Consider the following 19,117-nt stretch of genomic DNA (forward strand, 5'->3'; position numbering starts at 1 on the left):
ATTATGCTAATGATGTGTCATCAGGACTGAGGGTGGGAAGTTTAGGGAAAAATAAGAGCGGCGGGCAGTGGTTTGTACTTGTCTAGGGGGTAGTATAGGACATTTAGAAAATCCTTTCTTTGTGACAGCGCTGTCATAAAGTTGTCGCGATAGCAGGAGTGTAATACTGGGCGCATTTCTTCCACAACTGGACTGTTAGCAGCAAAGCTAACAGGCTGTTTCTCGTCTTCTTGGGTCCGGACGGGACGGAAGAGGGATGTCCTGCAGCTTATTTGAGTTCTGTCGGCTTCAAGAGTTCAAAACGGTCCGGCACTTCTTGTTTCGGAACGAGAAAAGCGAGCCAGTCGAAAAGAAGAGTCAAACAGGTAACGATACAGGAGGAGGATAGGGGTCTTCTGCAGCTTCGAAGTGACAGTAGCTCAGATAGCAGCTCGCAGCATTAGAAAAGTGACCTCGGTGCTGTAAAGTGGTTTGAAAATGCGGATAAAGTGTGCATAACTAGTTTTGGTTAGTTGATTAATTTTATCATGTTACAACGGAATAAATGAAATATTCACCGCCTTAATGTGCCTTTTGTGAGTCCAGAATCAAAAGCAGCTTGCAGCTGTTTGCAGGTGAATCCTTGTATGGTTGTATTCAGGCCTGGACTCGTTTTGCACGCAATGTTATATGCATCATTTCGTTTTTCCGCTATGTGGAAGTCAATACAGAAATGCTACTATATTTCAACCTGTTGATGTCAAACACATGGGGTGTATATGAAAGATGAATGTAGCTTCCAAATTTGAAAAGGAAACATCTTAAACCTGCATTATTTCCACGTGGTCAGTAGGGGGCGACTCCTCTATTTTAAAAGAAGTCTGATCGTATAGATGTCCATGAGAAAATGAGCCTATTGCTCATTTGATCTGTGACCTCAGTAAGCACTTTACCGATATGTTTATAGGCTCAGTCGTTAGTTTTATGTCTGGTTAGTACATTTTAGTACTACTAGAAGAAAAACAGGATATGATTTGGGGTGGGCATACCTTACGATTGTCAAGTGTGAGGGTCCCTTAACTGAAGGACTTTCTGACCATACTGAAGATGGATGTGGTGAAAGTGTTAGGAGTATGTCACAGTATAGAACATCTCGTTTCCTGTTATGACTTTGGGGGAGGTGTTTTATCAACCATGTGAAGTTTAAGTGAATTTGAAATGTTGTGCACCAATTTGCAAGACACATAACTTTGACACAGAATATTTCAGTGTTTGAGAAAAGAACCATGGGCCGATTACAGCATGATCATTAAGCTCAGTATCAAGACTTCCTCATAGCACGGATGGCCTCATCTGAGATGTTCTTTTGGCCGATCACATCATTCTAAATCTTCGGTAGGGCTGGGCCATATTATACCGTTCACGGTAATACCGGTATAATGTTAGGCAACGATAGGAAAATGAAATATCGCGATAGAATGGGAGTAAAACGCGCATGCGCAGTGCCTTTGTTTTCATACGCACATGGCCGATTGTTGAGTGAAACAGATGAACCAGAATTGGTTTGTAAAAATGGTGCAACTTCCGTGATGTGGAACTGGTTTGGTGTTTGTCCGTCAGATACACAACAAAGCACATTTTTTTGCAGAACATGCAAGCGGCCGTTGTTATTGTCATATTTGTCGGACTAAGATGCTCTTAAATCTGGGAGTAATCTGGGTCCTAAACTCCGTATGCTTCCGGTCAAACAACACTGCAGCATCACTTAAGAGTTAAAAACTTTCTAAATTCTTTCATCTTTAATAAAACGATCAGCATTGCTGCTTTACCAGGTGTAACTATAAAGTTTAACTTCCAGGCATCCATGAAAACAAAAGTTATTACATTTAACGGAGTTAGAAGTTAGCAGGAAGCTAGCGGAAGTTAGCTCGCTAGTTTCGCTAGTTACCTAAGCATGATATTGTATGTTCTGACTGAGAGATTTCTGAAAAAAATCAAACGTACAGCTCTGCTATCACTTCCAACATAAATGAAGACAGGAAACTAAACAGCAGTGACGTTTGTAGGGTTACTGAAGTTGGGCTAGCTGGTATATAATGATGTGCTACGTGATCGCTAGCGACACAGCTATGTTAGCATAACATAAACAGTGAAGCTGGAGGACGAACACTAACACTTTTCCACTTATAAAAGTTAACGTGAAGGTTCCTCATGGTTAGAGACAAATGCAATCGCATGGCAGGATGCTGTAAACGGACCAAACTTCAGTCAGGAGAACAACTGAGATAATCCATCCACAATACGAGGTTAGTCATTAATATACTGCAGCAACATGGGAATAGAGCAGCTGCAGAGAATTCAACATTAATGAATCAATGGTACAGAAGTGGAGGAAGCAAGAAGAATGAGTTTAATAAAGTTTGATTTATCTGACTGCTTTGTTTCGCTTAATGTGCCATATAATCCCGTGCACCTTATGGTCCGAAAAATGCGTACTGCACACTGCAGTTTAATGTTGCAAAGCACCTCTTTTTAACCATATAACCATATTATACGTGGTTATGCTCAGGATATGCCAGCCCATTTCTACTGGAAATGCCTTTTGGTTAAACTTTCAGCAAGGAATTTGCATTTGCACTGTTACATTTTTATAAAGCTTTAATGTACATAAAAACCAGCTTCTTGTTTAAGTGAAAATAAATGGAAGGTTGTCTTTTTGCGCTAGTAATGTTGTGGAGTTGTATTTTGTCTCGCATCAATTATATCGTCAGTTATATCGTTATCGCAAATTTTCAAATATATATCGTGATAAATATTTTTGGCCATATCACCCTGCTCTAATCTTCGGTGTGATAATGTGGTTATTTTGGCCAAACAATAAATCTGTAGCTAGACCCCAGGTAGCAAACAGTTATATGTCAACTATCCCAAGTTCACTAATCCACCAAATATTGCTGGTATTAGGTTGTTGTTTGCATCCATCAGTCGGAGGAGGAGAAATCTGCAGGTCTTTTTAAGTGTGAGTCATTGCACATGAGGTCCCTGAGGGTGTCACTGCAGGATGCTCAGCAGAAAGGACAGATAGAAAGGGTGCTTGGATGTGTTGCATTCATGCGTCATTTCATACTGATGCCTGCAGACACACACGCACTGTCGTCATGGGGACACTGAAGTGCCAAGGCGTAAAGCAGCAGGATTTCCTCCTGATTTCTGAGCTTTACGCTGTTGCTATATTATTAGTTCATTTCCCTTTGGCACAGAGCTTCTGACTGCTCAACTTTAGCTGCCACAGTTATGTAGCAGCTAAAGTTATGTAGCAGCTATGACTTCTGCACCCCTTCTTTACAGTTCTTTCAACTGTATAGCAGAACTTAACATGTTAACATCCTGCTGCATATAACAGGTTTGATTTTTTTATAGCTAATTTTCTCCTTTATAACATTGATACAAGGGATAAATATTTATATAACTCACATGTTTAAATTTTGTTAAAAATTTCTTAGGGATTATTAAAGTATTCTGATTCTGATTAATGCTTAAAGTTTGCTTCTTTGACATGTGGATGCTAACTCAGGCGGCTGTAGCTACTAACTGTCTGCCAGGGTTCACCTCAGCTAATTCGACCCCCTAGACTGGACCTCCTTAGTATGTTTGTCCGTTTGGTGCCCAATTACCTGAGAAATTATTTTGCTTGCTGTGCAGTTAATTGTGCAAACAGACTGTCAAAAAAATCTGCGCTCCAGCTCATACTCGAATACTTTGTTTGGCACTTGCTATTAAATAGCTGGTACCTATGAATGCAGCTTGCTAGCTTAGCTAGCTGATAACTTGCAGTTCCATCATGTGGCTTCAAAAAACCAACACACATTTCGAGTCTTTTGAGTTTATCTTAGTCACTGCATTCATCTCTTCTCTACACTCTGTTTTAGCCACCGTACAAGCATCACAAACTTGACCCATTTTTAAAATTTATTTTATTTATTTATTTGTTTCCTGCCTCTTACTCAGAAGATAATGAGCTGTCTTGGGACACCTCTGACTGGGAGTCGGCATGGGAAGGTGGTGATAATAAAGAGGAGGAATCCACCTCTGATAAAAAGGTTTGTCTCATTGTGGAATGTGACATTATTGGTGTTTTAAGTTGATGTCTATTTATTTACAGGGAAAGAATGTGTCATTCTGTCATTTTTCTTAAAGTTGTCTGTGCAGTGATGAGACCTGCGCAGTGTACTGCGCTATGTGTCATGCATGTCGTATAATGACATATAATAATATCGTTAATGAAGTTACAGCTAGCTGGATAACCACCACCACTTTTGCTATTACAGACATTAATGTTTTGTGCCATTACACAATTTACTGATGGCTAAAATTAGTAGTCTTTGACACCGAAGCTAATAAGCATTTTCACTCAGATGTGATTTTGATAGCAGTAATGTTAGCAAGCAAGATGCAGTCAGCCTGCTACCTGTAATGCATCTATGCTGCATGGATGCTGCAAAAATCCTGTCTGAAGCCACATCAGCGTTAGTTTTCTTTTAGTCCATGTGTGGAGTTTGTGTTGGACTTCTGTGTTGGGTTGGTGTGGTCAGACATTGTCCGTTAAAAAAGCCTTTAGCAATTCAAAAATATGACCTATTTTACATTTGAATCAACTACTGATAATATTGTCATTGGCTGTGACATAGGACAAACACTCATTTTATTGTTACAATGTCATATAATATTAGAATATAAGCGCTCAATGCGCACTTCTAAAGGTGGCATAGGTCTGAAGATCTCCTTTGCTCTGCAGGTCGCGGATGATGCTGGCGGGCAGGGTGAACCGTGGCTGCAGGACTGTGTCGTGTCCCTGTCGCCCTGCGCTGACCTGCTGGTGGTGGCCCGTGAACAGAAGGCGGCCTTTCTCTCAGGTCAGATTCTCAGACACGCACACCCTGATATGTGACTCTGGAGTTTTCTTTCATACTGTTCGTTTTGTGTCTCACTATGGAAAAGCATCCCATGTCCTCATCAGATGCTCTCATACGACACCACTAACCCTCATGTCAGGAGGGCCTAGGACCCTTCTATTTATTACCTTTTTCACAGAAGCCTGTTGACAAATAGACTATTGGGCACTAAAGTGTCCACAAATTCAAGCAGGAGCAGCTCATGAGCAGCACCAATAATTTCCTCTAGCTAGTCGTGGTGTGGTGTAGTAATACTTTTACCCTTGGAAGTAGAAGTGTTTCCCGAAGCAAAGTAGAAACAAATTGTTTGCTTTAGCCAACCCAACAATAGGGCTAAGCATGTAGTTGATCGGAATATAATAATAATAATAATAATATGAATGCAATGTAATAATATAAAGGTCAATATATGGCTTAACCCAAACTTTGTCACAAAGGCTATGTGCCACCTTTCACCTCTGAGCAACAGCAGTAGCTGCTTACTTTGTGTCCAGTTTATGCAAATCCAGGTTTACCTGGACAGAACTAACGGTTTTAGATTTAATAACCAGTTGCTTTGTTTGTGGTTCTGATTGCTTTATGTACCTTTCTTCTTGCTTGTCGTATTTTATTTGTGTCAATGAAATTAAGGAGCTTCCCAACTGTAGTAAATGAAGTATTCCTCATCTTTCTTTATTCTTACAGCTAAATGGCGAACAGATGACAGCGGCAGAGAAGAGATGACTCTGGGAGTATCTTGGACTGGAACTCTTAGCACTGAGGAAGGGTGAGAAAACAATATGTTAACTTACACACAGTCATTGTGGAAAAGGTTGATAATGGCTCCTGTTGGCGAATTATCCAGGTGATTGAATTGGAGGATGGAAGTGAGACAGATCAGTTATCCTTAGTTCAGTTTAAAAAGTGGACCTTTACTAAAATGACACCCCTACAGTTTTGATGAATGTAGAAATTCAGCTATAGAAACCAAAACAGTTTTTTGTACTGGGTTTAAACATGAAAGTCTCAAGTGGCCGTTAGAGGAACTGCAGTTTTTGACCTAATTTTTCAGACCGGCTACATTGCTGTTTTACAAGAAGAAATTAAATAAGAAGTTTATCAGAAGGCAAAACTCAATTAATACATTAAAAATTATGATAATTAAAAACCTTAGCTAGAATGTAAATACATCAAATATATGTGACATGACTCTAAGTCTGATTTCTGTTTCCTCATAGAGAGTGTGTGAGCAGCACCATTTGTATTCCCTTGGCAAGTCAAAAGAGGTGAGATTTATTTATCTGTGAACTAAATGAGGGGAAGTGCTTGTGTGTGTTTATCTTCACTTCATGTCTCAATACATTTTTCAGGAGCTCCACTGGGCGGCCTGACTGGACATGTGTAGTCGTGGGTTTTACATCTGGTTATGTCCGTTTCTACACTGAGGTACCTTTTTAATCTATAACATCTTCAATAATTCTTTGAATTATAGACAAGAAAGTGTGATGTGACGGTCTCTCCCTTCATGCAGAGCAGTTTTGCTCAAATCAGAGTGCAAAGTTGCAAACATTGGCACTACTTTGCTAAAACTTTTTAGGTAAAGCAGAATCAATCTGTACTGATTTAAAAAATCATGCATGGTTTAATTTTCTGCTAGAATGACATTGATATATTTTTTAAATGTTGATGTGTTTTCACCCAGCCCTGACTATCAATTGTGTCCCATCAGAGCGGCGTTCTGCTCCTTGCCCAGCTGCTACACGAGGACCCGGTACTGAGGCTCAAGTGTCGCACTTACGAGATCCCTCGCCACCCTGGAGTAACTGAGCAGGTAACACACACCTGAAGCACTCTTCAAATTCAGAGAGGTGTGTGTGTGAGGATTATATTCATATTCAAAATCAAAGTGTCAGTCTGTTTCAGTTGTGTGATTGTCATTGAGCATGAAGATTATAATCCTGATCTGTGAGCTAATGTTGATTGTTGATTTTATTTTTTGTCTGCAGCACGAGGAGCTGAGCATCCTCTACTCTGCTGCAATGGTCACCATAGATGGATTCAGCCTCTTTCAGTCTCTGCGGGCCTGCAGGAATCAGGCGGCAAGAGGTACGGCTGCTTCTCTATGTCTTTGTAGGAAGAAAGTTCAGTCAGACATTTAGTTTGTGTTTGTGGCAGCAGTGTGTGTGCACAAAAAAATGGCCACATCTATTTGCATTTATAATAGGGTATATAGCATGCCCCCCTGAACATTATATTCAGCTGCCCCTTTGGAGATACTCTCATCTAAAGTCATATCTTCCAACTTTATCATCTTGGACTGCAGCTGGTAGTCCTTTTTCTGCTCTGCACTTTCTACAAGGTGGTTCTCCAGGTTCTGGTTAGTGATCCACCAGAGATGAAGAAAGATTGCCAATCACAGGATGAGGGATCCACAAAATGATATCAAAGGATGGACCAGAGCTAGCTGGTTAGCAGTGCCTGAACTTTCAAAATTGCTCAGCAAGTAAACTGAACGTACTTGCAAATAGATTTTAAAATAAATAAATTACATGCCACAGTGAGTCCCCAAATGTATATGGCCACTGTTAATATAGTCAGTGTGAAATATATAATATATAAAGTGGCTCTCCTAAGTAAGTCAGACACTTTGGTGAGAAGTTGCAACACATATGAGGAAAACTTTCTCCCTTCCTGCACAGGGAGGCAACAGACTTGTCAGCCTGACTGTATGTGGATTAGCGTGCTTACAATTGTAGTTAACCCCTCAAAAGCCAAAACTGAGCTGAAAAAAACAAAACATGCATAATCTCTCAGTACTGTTTGCAGTGTGTTAACAGAAGATGTTTTTCACTTGCTTGCTGGCTGGAAAGTGTTTGCCACAAAGCATTCAGGTACTAAGGTGAAACCAACCTACTTATACAGAACCCCAACCCCACAAACCCCACACACCCCACAAACACAATCACCTGAAGTATAAACAGTTTGGAGCGTAGTACCCAGATAACAATGAGTGTTTGGCCCAAACGTGGCCCACATCTGCAGTTTTCTTTGGGCCGTATTTGGCCTTGATTTAGTGTCTGTTTGGCTGCTTAAACACACCCACAGGTCTGCCTCTCATGGGCCAAATATCAGGTGACGTTTCAGTGAAGCCTGGGCCTACATTTGCTAGAACCAAAAGTGGCCCCAGGTCAGGTCCAGATGTGTTTGCTATCTGGGGAGCCAAGCTTCAGCAGCATTTGATCTAGTGCTCTGTGTGTTTGTTGTCTGCTCCTATAATAACTCTGAATACTCTGTGTGACCCAAGACAAACCCTGTTTAGACCTTAGTAGAGTTAAAGTTGACTAATAGATAATAAAAAAATACTGTTTTATTAAAGTTGTTGCTTCTTACTAACTTAACCTCCTTTTGATCAGCTGCAGCAGCAGGTAATGATGTGATCCAGCCTCCTCCTCTGGCCTATAAGAAGTGGGGTCTGCAGGAAATGGACACCATTGTGGACCACAGCAGCGTGGGTAAGAGTCTGTTTGAGAGCTTTCCACTGATAATTCATGCTGGTGGTTGGCTGCTGCATAATGGATTAACTTATGATATTAAACATCATAATGTTTTGGATCTGCAGATGCGACTGTGTCATTCACATTTACAACATCAGATGAATTTGCCCTTCATTCATTTTAGTAGAGCAAATAGAACTGGAGAGATAACACTAACCAGTGTTAGTCAAAAAAGACTCTATCCATCTGACGGATATATTATTCACCTTTACATATTTCAACTGAGATATTTACTCTTAAAGTGATAAATTCAGATGGAGAGTCTACAGATTTATCTTTATGATTGATCCAGATGACAGTAAGTAACTCTTCTGCTTTTAGGCATCATGACACTGTGTGTCTTTGATCAAATGAAGAACGCATCTATCCTGGGAGGATTCAACGCCTCAGTCAAAGGCAGCCCCCCCGCCATGAGCCAGTATGTCACTGTAGGATCTGGGCCATACACGGGCTTTTACTATGCTATAGAGGTAATTATATTTTCAAAATGGGTATGTATCATGACTATAATCGCCTGCAGTTCAAAAATTAACAAAAAATCTGCTTTTCCTTTTGTCCCTAACTGTATATAGGGGAGTTCTCAGCCTCTGCTGTCCCACGTGGCTATGGCAGTGGCCAGTAAACTCACCTCAGCCCTCTTCAGTGCTGCCAGGTGTGTGTGTGTGTGTGTGTGTGTGTGTGTGTGTGTGCGTGTGTGTGTGTGTGTGAAGCCCAATCACATGGTGTTCCCCAAGCTTAGGTTCTCTGTCCTATTTTAATTTTTTTTACATTTTTATTTTCCTAGATCATACAGTGATGATTTCCACTGTTGTACAATTGCTATGCAGCTATATGTTTAAGCTGTGACATAAATATAATTTAAACTCTTCATTGTGCTCATTAACTTTAAATCCAAGTTCATTATTCTTGTAAGCAAACAAATACTTAGACACAACTAAGTCAAAAACGGTCCAGAGTCTTTGGGCTCCAATAAAATGATCCGACAAATGGATAGTTTTTGGAGGCTTGTATCAAAGCACAGGGCATAAGTGCACAGGCGGCAAAGACAAATGCCTCATCCAGTGGAGAAGTTGTTTCCAAGCCAAAGTCAGGGGTCAGTGTGCTGGAAAGCATCTGGAGACGGAAGATCTGTGTTTGAAGTTTCCTCCTTACTGTTTCTCACTCGCTTTTTCTTTTTCCTCTTTCTATTTTTTCTATCGTCACTTGTCATTTCCCTCTCAGCGGGTGGTTGGGATGGAACAAAAACAAGAACGAAGAGGAGGCTCCCCAGAAACAGAAGCCCAAGGTGGAGCCTGCCACCCCTTTAAGTATCAGGTACGAACTGGGACATCTAAAACACAAATCCAGTCGTCGTCGACTGTGTGCTGTTGAGACTGAAAACCTAACCTGACCTCAGCACACTTGCTGCTCTCCTTTGCAGATTTGGTCTCCCAGACTCTCGGCGGCATGGCGAGTCGATATGTCTGTCCCCGTGCAACATGCTGGCTGGAGTGACTGATGACTTTGGCCGAGTCACACTGCTGGACTTGGCCAGGGGCATCGCCATTCGCATGTGGAAAGGTGAGGTGTAAACACGTGGAAGAAAAACTCGTTGTGAGTGACACACATATGTAATAGAAACACATACAGAAATTTGTTCCATATTGGCAGGATAGTGTCGCACATTTACTGCAGATGTGTGGCCTGTGCACCCATGATGCAAACCTCCTGTTCCACGACATGTCCAAGTTGCTCTTTTGGGCTGAGATCTGGTCACTGTGGAGGCTATTTGAGTACAGTGAACTCACTGTCATGCTCAAGCAATCAGTTTAAAATGATGATTTGAGCTTTGACACTTCCTGCTGCAGCAGCCATTAGAAGATGGGTACACTGTGGTCATAAAGGATGTAATGGACATGGTCATCAACAATAATCAGTTGATGACCAGTTGGTACTAAGGAGCCCAAATTATGCCAAAAAAACCATCCCTACAGCAATACACCAGCATCAGCAGCCTGAACCTTTGATAAAAGGCAGGATGGATCGATGCATTCATGTTGTGAACACCTAATTCTTAACCTACTATCTGAATGTTGCCAGAGAAATTGAGCATCATTAGATGGGCTAGAAATGCAGCTCTATCTCATTGCATTTATAATTTCAGTATGATATTAAAATAGGTCTGTAGATCAGGTATTTTATACATTAAAAATGTCACAGCCCAATTTAAAATCTTATAATCTAATCTTTGTACAGGTGATCAGATGAAGATGTTTCCTTTTTGTTTTCATAGATTTATGTTTAATCTTATGCTGCTTTTCTAGCTGGGGCCACTTTAAAAATAATTAATTAAAGAGCTTTCCAGTGTAGCAGGAGTTGCCCTAAACACTGTAATGTTTATTTTTACTATGATTCCTTCTTCGGCCTGTGTCATTATTAATAAAATCTTAACAATGTCCCAATCATACATTTATCTCCAGGTTACAGAGATGCCCAGTTGGGTTGGCTGCAGGTTCCAGAGGAGCGTAGCGAGCGGGATTTATCCCCCTCGGCGTCCCTCCCCAGACGCCACGCTCTGTTCCTCGTCATCTACGCCCCTCGTAGGGGGATCCTGGAGGTTTGGGCAATGCAACAGGGGCCTCGGGTCGGAGCTTTCACTGTAGGCAAACATTGCAGGTACACACCGTGAAGCTCCCACATTTTCTTACTGAAGAAGAATCTCATTTGATCCTGAGGTTGGAATATAACAAAATATATGCTTGTACGGTGTTGCAGGTTGCTGTATGCTGGTTACCGTCTGATGGGGGTGAACAGTGTGACCAGTCAGGGTTGGCAGCTCCACACACAGCAGGTGTGTCTGCTTGATCCAATCACAGGAGTTCTGAGGACCGTGAACATTCCCTTCCACCTGGCTCTCAGGTTTGTACGCAGACTAAAAGGACAGGCTGTCATGTAGGTGTTTAAAATGAATGCAGGTGCAGTGAAAAAATCAATTTTGCAGAGTCTTGCCCACTTTCTTAGGTCAGATTTTCCCCACCTTTAAAAACTCTTAAATCTGACACAAAGAGTCATGAATATTTGACATTAGGTTGGATCTGAAGAGCTGCAACTTCCTGGTTCTGTGAGGTTCAAAAAAATCAGTTCTTGTCATAGGATTCCCACAGGTTGAATGATCATTCTGTACGCTTCAGCTGTAAAGACGGACTTTCTGAACTGACCGCTGGTTTTGTTTTGGTACCCCAGAATATGTTGTGTGGCTATGTTTGCTATGTAAATGACTGGCTTTGGATACGTGCTAATTATTGTTAAGTAACATCCAGGTAAAATCTGTGAATTTTACTCACAGCAAAAACTCCTTTGACAGGTTATTGGTACACATAACCAAACGGTGAGAAATATGGGCGTGTGGTCCGACATGGTGCTCTCCTTCGAGTCTCGTGTAAAAGAGATAACAAAGACCGCCTTTGTCATTTGAGGAACATAGCAGAATCAGACAAGTTTTGTTAAGAAACACTGCAGGCGTTCTTGTCCATGCGTTTGTGTCTTCACGTATAGATTATTGTAATGCTCTTCTTTCTGGGCTACCAAAGAAAAGTTTTAGAGGTCTACAGCTGCAAAATGCAGCTGCTCGCATTTTAACATGATCTGGGAAATTTGAGCGCATTACCCCTGTACTAAGATCTCTTCATTGGCTACCTTGTCAGGTTCGAGCAGATTTTAAGGTCCTGCTGCTCACCTACAAGGCTTTAAACGGCACCTTCATACCTCTCCGACCTTTTACACCTTTATGTTCCATCCTGTGCTCTACGATCTCAGGACTCTGGCCTTCTAAAGGTTCCTAGAGCCAGAAAAAAGACAATTGGAGAGCGTGCCTTTTCTTTCCCTGCCCCGTTTCTGTGGAACAACCTCCCTCAAGATATTAGGCAGGCATGCTCTGTGGAGGTTTATAAAGTTATTATTATTATTATTATTGTCAGATAATTGCCTTAAAAAATCTCCAAAAGGCACAAACAAAAAACCTACTGCACGACGGCAGCAAAAGTCCCCTCTAACTCCATCTTTCTGTCTTTTTCACTTCAGTGATAAGAAGAGCGAGCGAGCCAAAGATATGCACCTGGTAAAGAAACTCACTACCCTACTAAGGAGCCGAGACATTGAGCTTGGTAAGTGCATGACGAGAGATGTCAGGTTTCATGTTCAAATATATTTCATGTGTTATACAGTATTATATTATTAATGACTCTGTGTTCCTTTAGATATATTGGAGAGTGAAGCCAGAAGCATCGTACTAGATATCAAACACCCTGCAGTTAAGAAGCAGGTACGACCAAAATCTGATGTGGTTATTGTTTTAAATGGCCCTGTTTTACTCTAATTACAGACTTCTCCTAAATCTAACCAACCTGCAACTGAAAACTAAATATAAATTGAAAAAGAGATTAAAATTAAAAGTCTGTTAAGTCTAAGAATGATGAAGCAACTTTTACTTTTCTTTCACATGGGACAGGAACCCAAGTAATTTATCTTTTCAAATACTTGAACAGCCCTGATTGGTCCAGCAGCTCAATCCTGGGCCCCTGTTCAAGTCTTCTTGGGCACACTGGCCCTATATGTAAATATCCTTTATTTTCCAGGTGATTTTAAATTGTGGTTGCAACCGAACTGAACACCACTGCTGCCATTATTCACTTAAAACTCTTTTTGTCAGTTGAATATGATGTCATATGAATTTCAGTGTCTCCATTTTCTTTCAGGCACTGGAGTCTCTTCTGTCAAATAAAAACACTCCTGTCTCTTGTCTTGTTAACATCACACGTGCCTTAGATGACACTTTGAAACGGCAAGGTAAAGAATATGTTTACTGATGAAAGAAATGTAATATGAAAGAAAAAAGTGTCAGGAACTTGTATCTCATAATCACCCTGAGCTTGTTTCTCCTTTTGTTTCTGCACTTCAGAGCCTGGGGAAGTGGATGCTGAGTTGCTTCAGCTCTGCTCATCACAGCTCAAACTACTGCAGCTCTACACAGACATCCAGCAACTGCATTCTGCCGCAGATGTCGAGGAAACCGCTGAAAATGTGAGAACACACACACAGAGATTTAAAGAAACTAAGAGCTTCTTTAGAGGTGGTGAGCTGAAACCTCGGTGCTATTCCAGTATTTCTTTCTTCCATCCTTGCAGGACTCCCTTGAAGGCATAGAGGAGGAATTGTCCCGTGTTGCACCGACCTTGCAGCGCTATGCCCAGTTCACACCAAGACCCAGTGTTTCGTTTGCCCAGGATTCGCCTGACTCCCCCCTGCCTGCTCAGGCTTTTCTCTCCCAGTTGGAGTGCACAGAGGATGAGGAGGTTAAGGTGATCCGTAGGTCTGAAACTGAATGGAACCAGTTGGGTAAGGCAGGCAACATAAGTAGGCACATTAATGCTGTTACACTCAATCAAAACTCAGACTGAGTACTTTTCCTGTTTGTCATTTGCAGGAAACTTCTTGTTCTGGAGTTGTCTGTGTGGAAAAAGTCCACTCCATAAAGTTTGTTACACACTACAGCAGGCCGGCATCAGCCCACAGCAGCTTCTGGTAAGCGGGGGCGGGGGGGGAGAATGGGTGAAAGGTGGGATCAGGATGTGACAGGATGTGTAGCTGCTGTTGAGAGAAATCTTACAAATCTTATACAGTGCATACAATTTTATATAGAATTGCATATCTTTTTAATTTTTTACTGTATGATACATGCATAATACTGATATGAGGCTTTTTAAATCTTTGCCAGAGATGAACCACAACCCACTGGTGTGTAATTTATTCAGTAATGGTCACTTTATATTGTGATGTCAGTATTCAGTATTTACTGTTAATGAGTGAAAGAACGCAGACTTCATTATCTGCCTGCGTAAGTCTACCCAGCGTGTCTGGAGCCTGATATGTTCTCACATGAAATTAGGGTGTATAATATACTCCAAATAGGTCTTTGAACAAATATCAGTAATTAATTCAGTTCATACTTCCTGTTTCTGTCAGTCTTTGCTGTTGAGTGTGTGGTTGCATCGGGAGAAGGAGTTGCTACAGAAACCAGAGGAAAATGTTCGAAACCTCCACAGACTACTTGTCGCCCTCAGCGATATGAAAGGTACCTGTAAGGCTTGTCGTGTTTGTGTAGTTCGCGAGGCTAAATAATACAACTCTATATGTTAATGGTTGAAGGGCTAATTCATCTGATGTTTCTGATGTTAGATGTGCTGATGTTGGTTGGTGCTCTGGTGGTTTTCTTCAGTTGGACAACAAGAAATCGAAAGAAATGTGAACCTCAAGAAGTAACCGTCAGACTGGAAAAGAAGAATAAGTAGAATAAGAGTGGCCTCTTCTTTTTCTCTCCCTCCATTTAGGTGCAGTCGAGGAGTCATGGGACACACAGTCAATCTCCCCCTGGTGGCAGCAAGTCCGCACTACATGTGTTCAGTCCCACAACACTGCCGCTGCCCTGCTGGCTGCACTGGTTGCTCACCGTGCTGCTAAAGCTAGCATCACAAGCCGAGCTGATAGCAAGGTAGAGAGGCGTCATGCATTTGAGGACTGTCTTAAGCAAAAAAATAGGAACATAACCCCCTTTAAAAATCAACCAACACTAATGTGTGTGTGTCAGTTTCAGTCAGAGTGGGAGGCAGTGTCACTGGAGTTGGAGCAGTGGGTGGTGTGTGTTCGCCAGCTGGAAGACGTGTTGGTGCTGCAGACTCTGCTGTTGGTGCCTCCTCCACCAGGAGCAACGGGGGGCGCTACAGTTCAGTGCTCTATTAAAACATTGTTGGAGGGAGGCACAGGTAGAGAAAAATAAGTTCAGGGAGACTTCAAGCTGTATGAGTTCATTTTTTACTTGTCATGTTTCTTTTCTTGGTTTTTCCTCACTTCATAAATGTATTCAAATGCACTGTATCGCTGTTCTCTCCTCAGTTACTCCTTGTTTTTATTGACTTCTTCTCTCCATGAATTCAGTGTCTTGATGATATTGACCATAGTTTTCCCCTGATGGCTGCATTCTTCTTTGGAGTGTGGGAATCTGGAACAACTGCCACAACCCATTCAAATACACTGCCTGGCCAAAGCCTAGTTAGTAATTTCAAATACATTCAACGTTTGCTTTTGTCTGTTTCAGGCGGTATTGCCGACAGCGTCTCTAAGTGGGTGTTTAGACAAGACATTTCCCCAGAGCGGCTCAAGGAAATCCTCCAGAAAAGGGGAAATAAAGAAGCAGATGACAATGTGGAGCAGAGAGACGAAGAAGAAAGACATGAGCAGGAGAAAAGCCAAGAGGACACAGACAGGACAGCAGGTGAGGACTGAGGCATTAACACACGTTCGGTATGTTAGTCTTTCTGGGCAATTTTGAGATATAGTTTAACTTGAAAATCCTAGAATAATGTGGCGTCAGCTGTGTTGTTGTTTGTGGTGATTTAAAAAAAAATCAAATTCAAAAAGACAAAAAGTAAAATAATGGAAATCGATTACTTAGCCTATTTTTGGACCTCTGTATCAGTAATATATGTTTTTATGCAGATGACACTATGAACTTTCTTATTAAACGTAAGCTTGTTCTCAATGCTAGTCTGGTCACCTAAAAGCATCCAACCTATAGACCACAGTCAAACCAATGATCATCAAATTAAAACTGTCTATTGCTATAAATATTTTGGACTCTAGCTGGGCACATGAGTCTGCTAAAGCCCAAGAATATTGAAAGTAGAAATTGGACATTTGTATAGAAAGATCTCTCTACAGTTAATGTGCAGTGTGACAGTTCTCTTTGGCTAACAGAAGACAATAGCATTGTATGGTATTTATTCATAATGATCAAGGTTTGGTTAATGATCAAATAATCACAGTAAGCTGAAGACAGGCAAATTAGTCATATTTCCTGTTCTGCAGTACACATTGTTTCATGGAGCCTGAATCCAAATCAGCCTCTGTTTTCTTCCGTGTTTTTCAGAGTTGCTGTTAGCGGTATGCCAGCGGTTCCCACACTCTCTCTCACCTGATTTTCTCTTCGCCCACTGCTGCTGGGAGTATGTGGTGCAGTGGAACAAAGACCCAGAGGTGTGCAAATACACAAGCACGCACACAACGCGTTATCACAAAGTCACACGTCTCCACCCATAAGAAGGAAAAAGCTTTCCCAGATTTAGCATTAGCATACGTCTCTTCCAAGGTTGTCTCCTTGTGCTCTTCTACACCATTTCAAAACCTGCTGCTATGCTTAGATCACTCACAGCCAACACTGGTGAAAATGTAGCAGCAGCAGACGGACTTGAAGGGAAGATTAGCTAAATTTACTTGAGGTTTGGTGCAGCATTGTAAATCTTCTATCTGTGCGCAAACTAACACATACTGTATTTAATAGTAGAAAGTGCAAACTTTCAGATTTTCATAAAGACCTGAAGAGTTCTGCAGTCTGATCTCACACCTGCTTCTCTTCATAGGAGGGTCGATATCTCTGCTGGTCTGTGGAACATTTGAAGATGGTCTCCAGTCCTCATATTCAGCAAGGTGAGTACCACACTGGCTTTCGGTCTGTTTTATTGATCCAATAATACAATGCATGCTTTAGAAGACAGTACCTCCCCAGTAGTCAGCATGTCTTAACTCCTCACAGGTGTTTGTACAATGATGTGGAGCACATTCATTGCCAAGCGTCTCTCAGCAGCAACCTTTCTCATGGAGAAAGTAAGTTCTGGTCATAATGAGTCGAGTTGAGCTCTGTCACTGTGTCGGGACTTTGTACAGAATTAAATCTCTTATTTTATTGATTTATTTTGAAACAGGTGGGGAAAGCACCCAAAGATCGCTTGTGTCGACGGGTAAGAGTTACATTTCAGCACCAATTCTATTCAAAATGTTTATTTGCCGGTAAATATATTAGTCCATACAAATATTCAGATTTCAAGCATGTACTAAAGATCTGTGAATTTTTGTGCAGGATGTCGGGATGGGAGACAAAGCGATGACGTCCTTCCTGGGCTGCTGCGTCCAGCTGCTGAATATCCTCATGGAGGTGACTGGAGTGTTGGTTAGGAATCAGTGCCTTTTTTCTTTTATGAAGTTTTATGTAAGTAAAGGAGACAGCAGAGTGATAGCATGGAGAGTGGTTAGCATGGCAGTGAAACACTGAACGACAACAGTAGGAAGTTTATAGAAATGGGATTTTAGTCTAATATAATGGGAAAGCATTTCTAGTTGTTAGTTTTTTTTCCACCTGCTGCCTGATCAAAAGAGCTACTAATACCACCCACACTGCCCACACTGCACCAGAGACCTGATTTATTCTATGCATGTGTGAAAAGGACTTCTTCCTGTTCTTGCCATTCACATAAAACCTGCATGACTGCTGTACTCTTGCAGTAGTGAAGAACACTCTTGCTGAAAATATCAAATAAATTGCTTGAAAAGTAAGCATTAGGAATAAAATAAAATCATATCTTTGGTTTTTCTACAAGATCTTTTTTTCTTAATGAATATGTATAATAGTGTTTAATATAAATTGGAAAATGAATCCTCTCATTAGCTGTATTTTCCTTTTCCGTGCAGGCGGACTCGGCGGTGGAGGAGGTTTCTGCCCCAGAGTTGTCCATCGAGGAGGCGTGGTCTGGAGCCGAGGGCCCAGCTTCCATTGCTGAACTTGCCCTGGAGCAAAGAGGTGTTCACTACCCGCTGGTCCAGCACCACTGCCTGTTAGCATCCCTGCTACATGCTGCTATGACCTTCAGTGTCAAGGTCAAACCATTCAGCCTTTTTGATAGCAAGGTGAGGAGATCGACACTCTGCCAAAGTTTAGAACAAAAACGTAGACATGGAGGGACACTCACTGCTGCATTTGAATCCATCCGTCACCCACTGGAGGTTCTGAAGTCTCCGTAAAGCCACCTCCATGTTTCTTTTAGTTAGACGTTAGGGGAGTTGAAGAGACAGCAGACAGCTGACCACCACAGTGACCTGACAGTTCCAACGGCCTCATCCTTAATGATGCAAACGTTTAAGCATTAATACAATGTAAACCAGAGTTATATAAACAAATCACCTTTCTGTAAATCCAAATCCAGGCTGTACGGGTCGATTCATGTTTTGTAGCCAGTCTTAAGTTGCCATTAGGAAAAATGCAGTTGATGGTACTCCGGTGCTGGCAGATACAGATCACAAATGATACCAGCCGACATTTCTAATGTTTATCTATTTGTGTCACATGTGTGTTTGCAGGGTAAGAATGCTTTCTTCAGAGACCTGACGACCATCCAGCTGATGCCCAGCGGAGACATGGACCCAGGTTTGGTCTCTGTGCGACAGGAGGTAAGAGGTGGAACAAAATGCAGACAGTAATCGGACAATGATGTTCCACACCCATCGCTTGATCTCCTGCTGTTCCACTTTGTCCTCTGTTTCAGTTCCTCCTGCGGGTGCTGACCGGTTGGGTTCAGGCTATAGATGATCCCACTAGCTCCGCTCCACTTCCTTCAAGCGGACCCAAAGCCGAGTGGTGGCCCTCGCTGTGTTTAGAGCTCGGCTCTCTGCTGCAGGTCAACCCAGACATCCTGCGGCGGCATCTCGTCTGCGAGCTCTACAGCCAAGGACTGGATCTTCGGGCAGAAGAGGTTGGAAACTGTTTCCTTGTAGATCACGAAAACTTGCTTA

The 19,117-nt window shown here is 41.8% G+C and overlaps 1 protein-coding gene across 4 annotated transcripts in view; it reads left to right on the forward strand.

Moving 5' to 3' along the window:
• rab3gap2 (RAB3 GTPase activating protein subunit 2 (non-catalytic)) overlaps positions 1-19,117 on the forward strand; it is a 20,797-nt gene continuing 1,680 nt past the window's right edge. The window contains exons 1-34 of one of the 4 annotated variants that reach the window (XM_086275988.1): positions 1-365; positions 3,988-4,079; positions 4,775-4,892; positions 5,616-5,697; positions 6,149-6,196; positions 6,281-6,356; positions 6,640-6,741; positions 6,917-7,016; positions 7,781-7,801; positions 8,324-8,422; positions 8,786-8,934; positions 9,037-9,116; positions 9,686-9,778; positions 9,885-10,024; positions 10,924-11,119; positions 11,219-11,362; positions 12,524-12,606; positions 12,700-12,764; positions 13,198-13,288; positions 13,401-13,522; positions 13,627-13,837; positions 13,926-14,023; positions 14,465-14,573; positions 14,830-14,990; positions 15,087-15,261; positions 15,594-15,770; positions 16,425-16,531; positions 16,915-16,981; positions 17,088-17,158; positions 17,257-17,292; positions 17,412-17,501; positions 18,020-18,235; positions 18,686-18,775; positions 18,871-19,077. In XM_086275988.1, the coding sequence (XP_086132114.1) occupies positions 257-365; positions 3,988-4,079; positions 4,775-4,892; positions 5,616-5,697; positions 6,149-6,196; positions 6,281-6,356; positions 6,640-6,741; positions 6,917-7,016; positions 7,781-7,801; positions 8,324-8,422; positions 8,786-8,934; positions 9,037-9,116; positions 9,686-9,778; positions 9,885-10,024; positions 10,924-11,119; positions 11,219-11,362; positions 12,524-12,606; positions 12,700-12,764; positions 13,198-13,288; positions 13,401-13,522; positions 13,627-13,837; positions 13,926-14,023; positions 14,465-14,573; positions 14,830-14,990; positions 15,087-15,261; positions 15,594-15,770; positions 16,425-16,531; positions 16,915-16,981; positions 17,088-17,158; positions 17,257-17,292; positions 17,412-17,501; positions 18,020-18,235; positions 18,686-18,775; positions 18,871-19,077 (3,825 nt within the window). In that variant the 5' untranslated portion in view covers positions 1-256. The remainder of the gene's footprint in view (positions 366-3,987; positions 4,080-4,774; positions 4,893-5,615; positions 5,698-6,148; positions 6,197-6,280; positions 6,357-6,639; positions 6,742-6,916; positions 7,017-7,780; positions 7,802-8,323; positions 8,423-8,785; positions 8,935-9,036; positions 9,117-9,685; positions 9,779-9,884; positions 10,025-10,923; positions 11,120-11,218; positions 11,363-12,523; positions 12,607-12,699; positions 12,765-13,197; positions 13,289-13,400; positions 13,523-13,626; positions 13,838-13,925; positions 14,024-14,464; positions 14,574-14,829; positions 14,991-15,086; positions 15,262-15,593; positions 15,771-16,424; positions 16,532-16,914; positions 16,982-17,087; positions 17,159-17,256; positions 17,293-17,411; positions 17,502-18,019; positions 18,236-18,685; positions 18,776-18,870; positions 19,078-19,117) is intronic. The other 3 variants (XM_086275989.1, XM_086275990.1, XM_086275991.1) reach the window with 3 other exon arrangements.

This window comes from Aulonocara sp. 'chitande type north' Nkhata Bay, linkage group LG19, assembly GCF_057382095.1.
Source record: "Aulonocara sp. 'chitande type north' Nkhata Bay isolate Kocher_YH1m ecotype deep benthic linkage group LG19, A_spYH_male_GT1.1, whole genome shotgun sequence".
In the NCBI taxonomy this organism is placed as follows: Eukaryota; Metazoa; Chordata; class Actinopteri; order Cichliformes; family Cichlidae; genus Aulonocara; species Aulonocara sp. 'chitande type north' Nkhata Bay.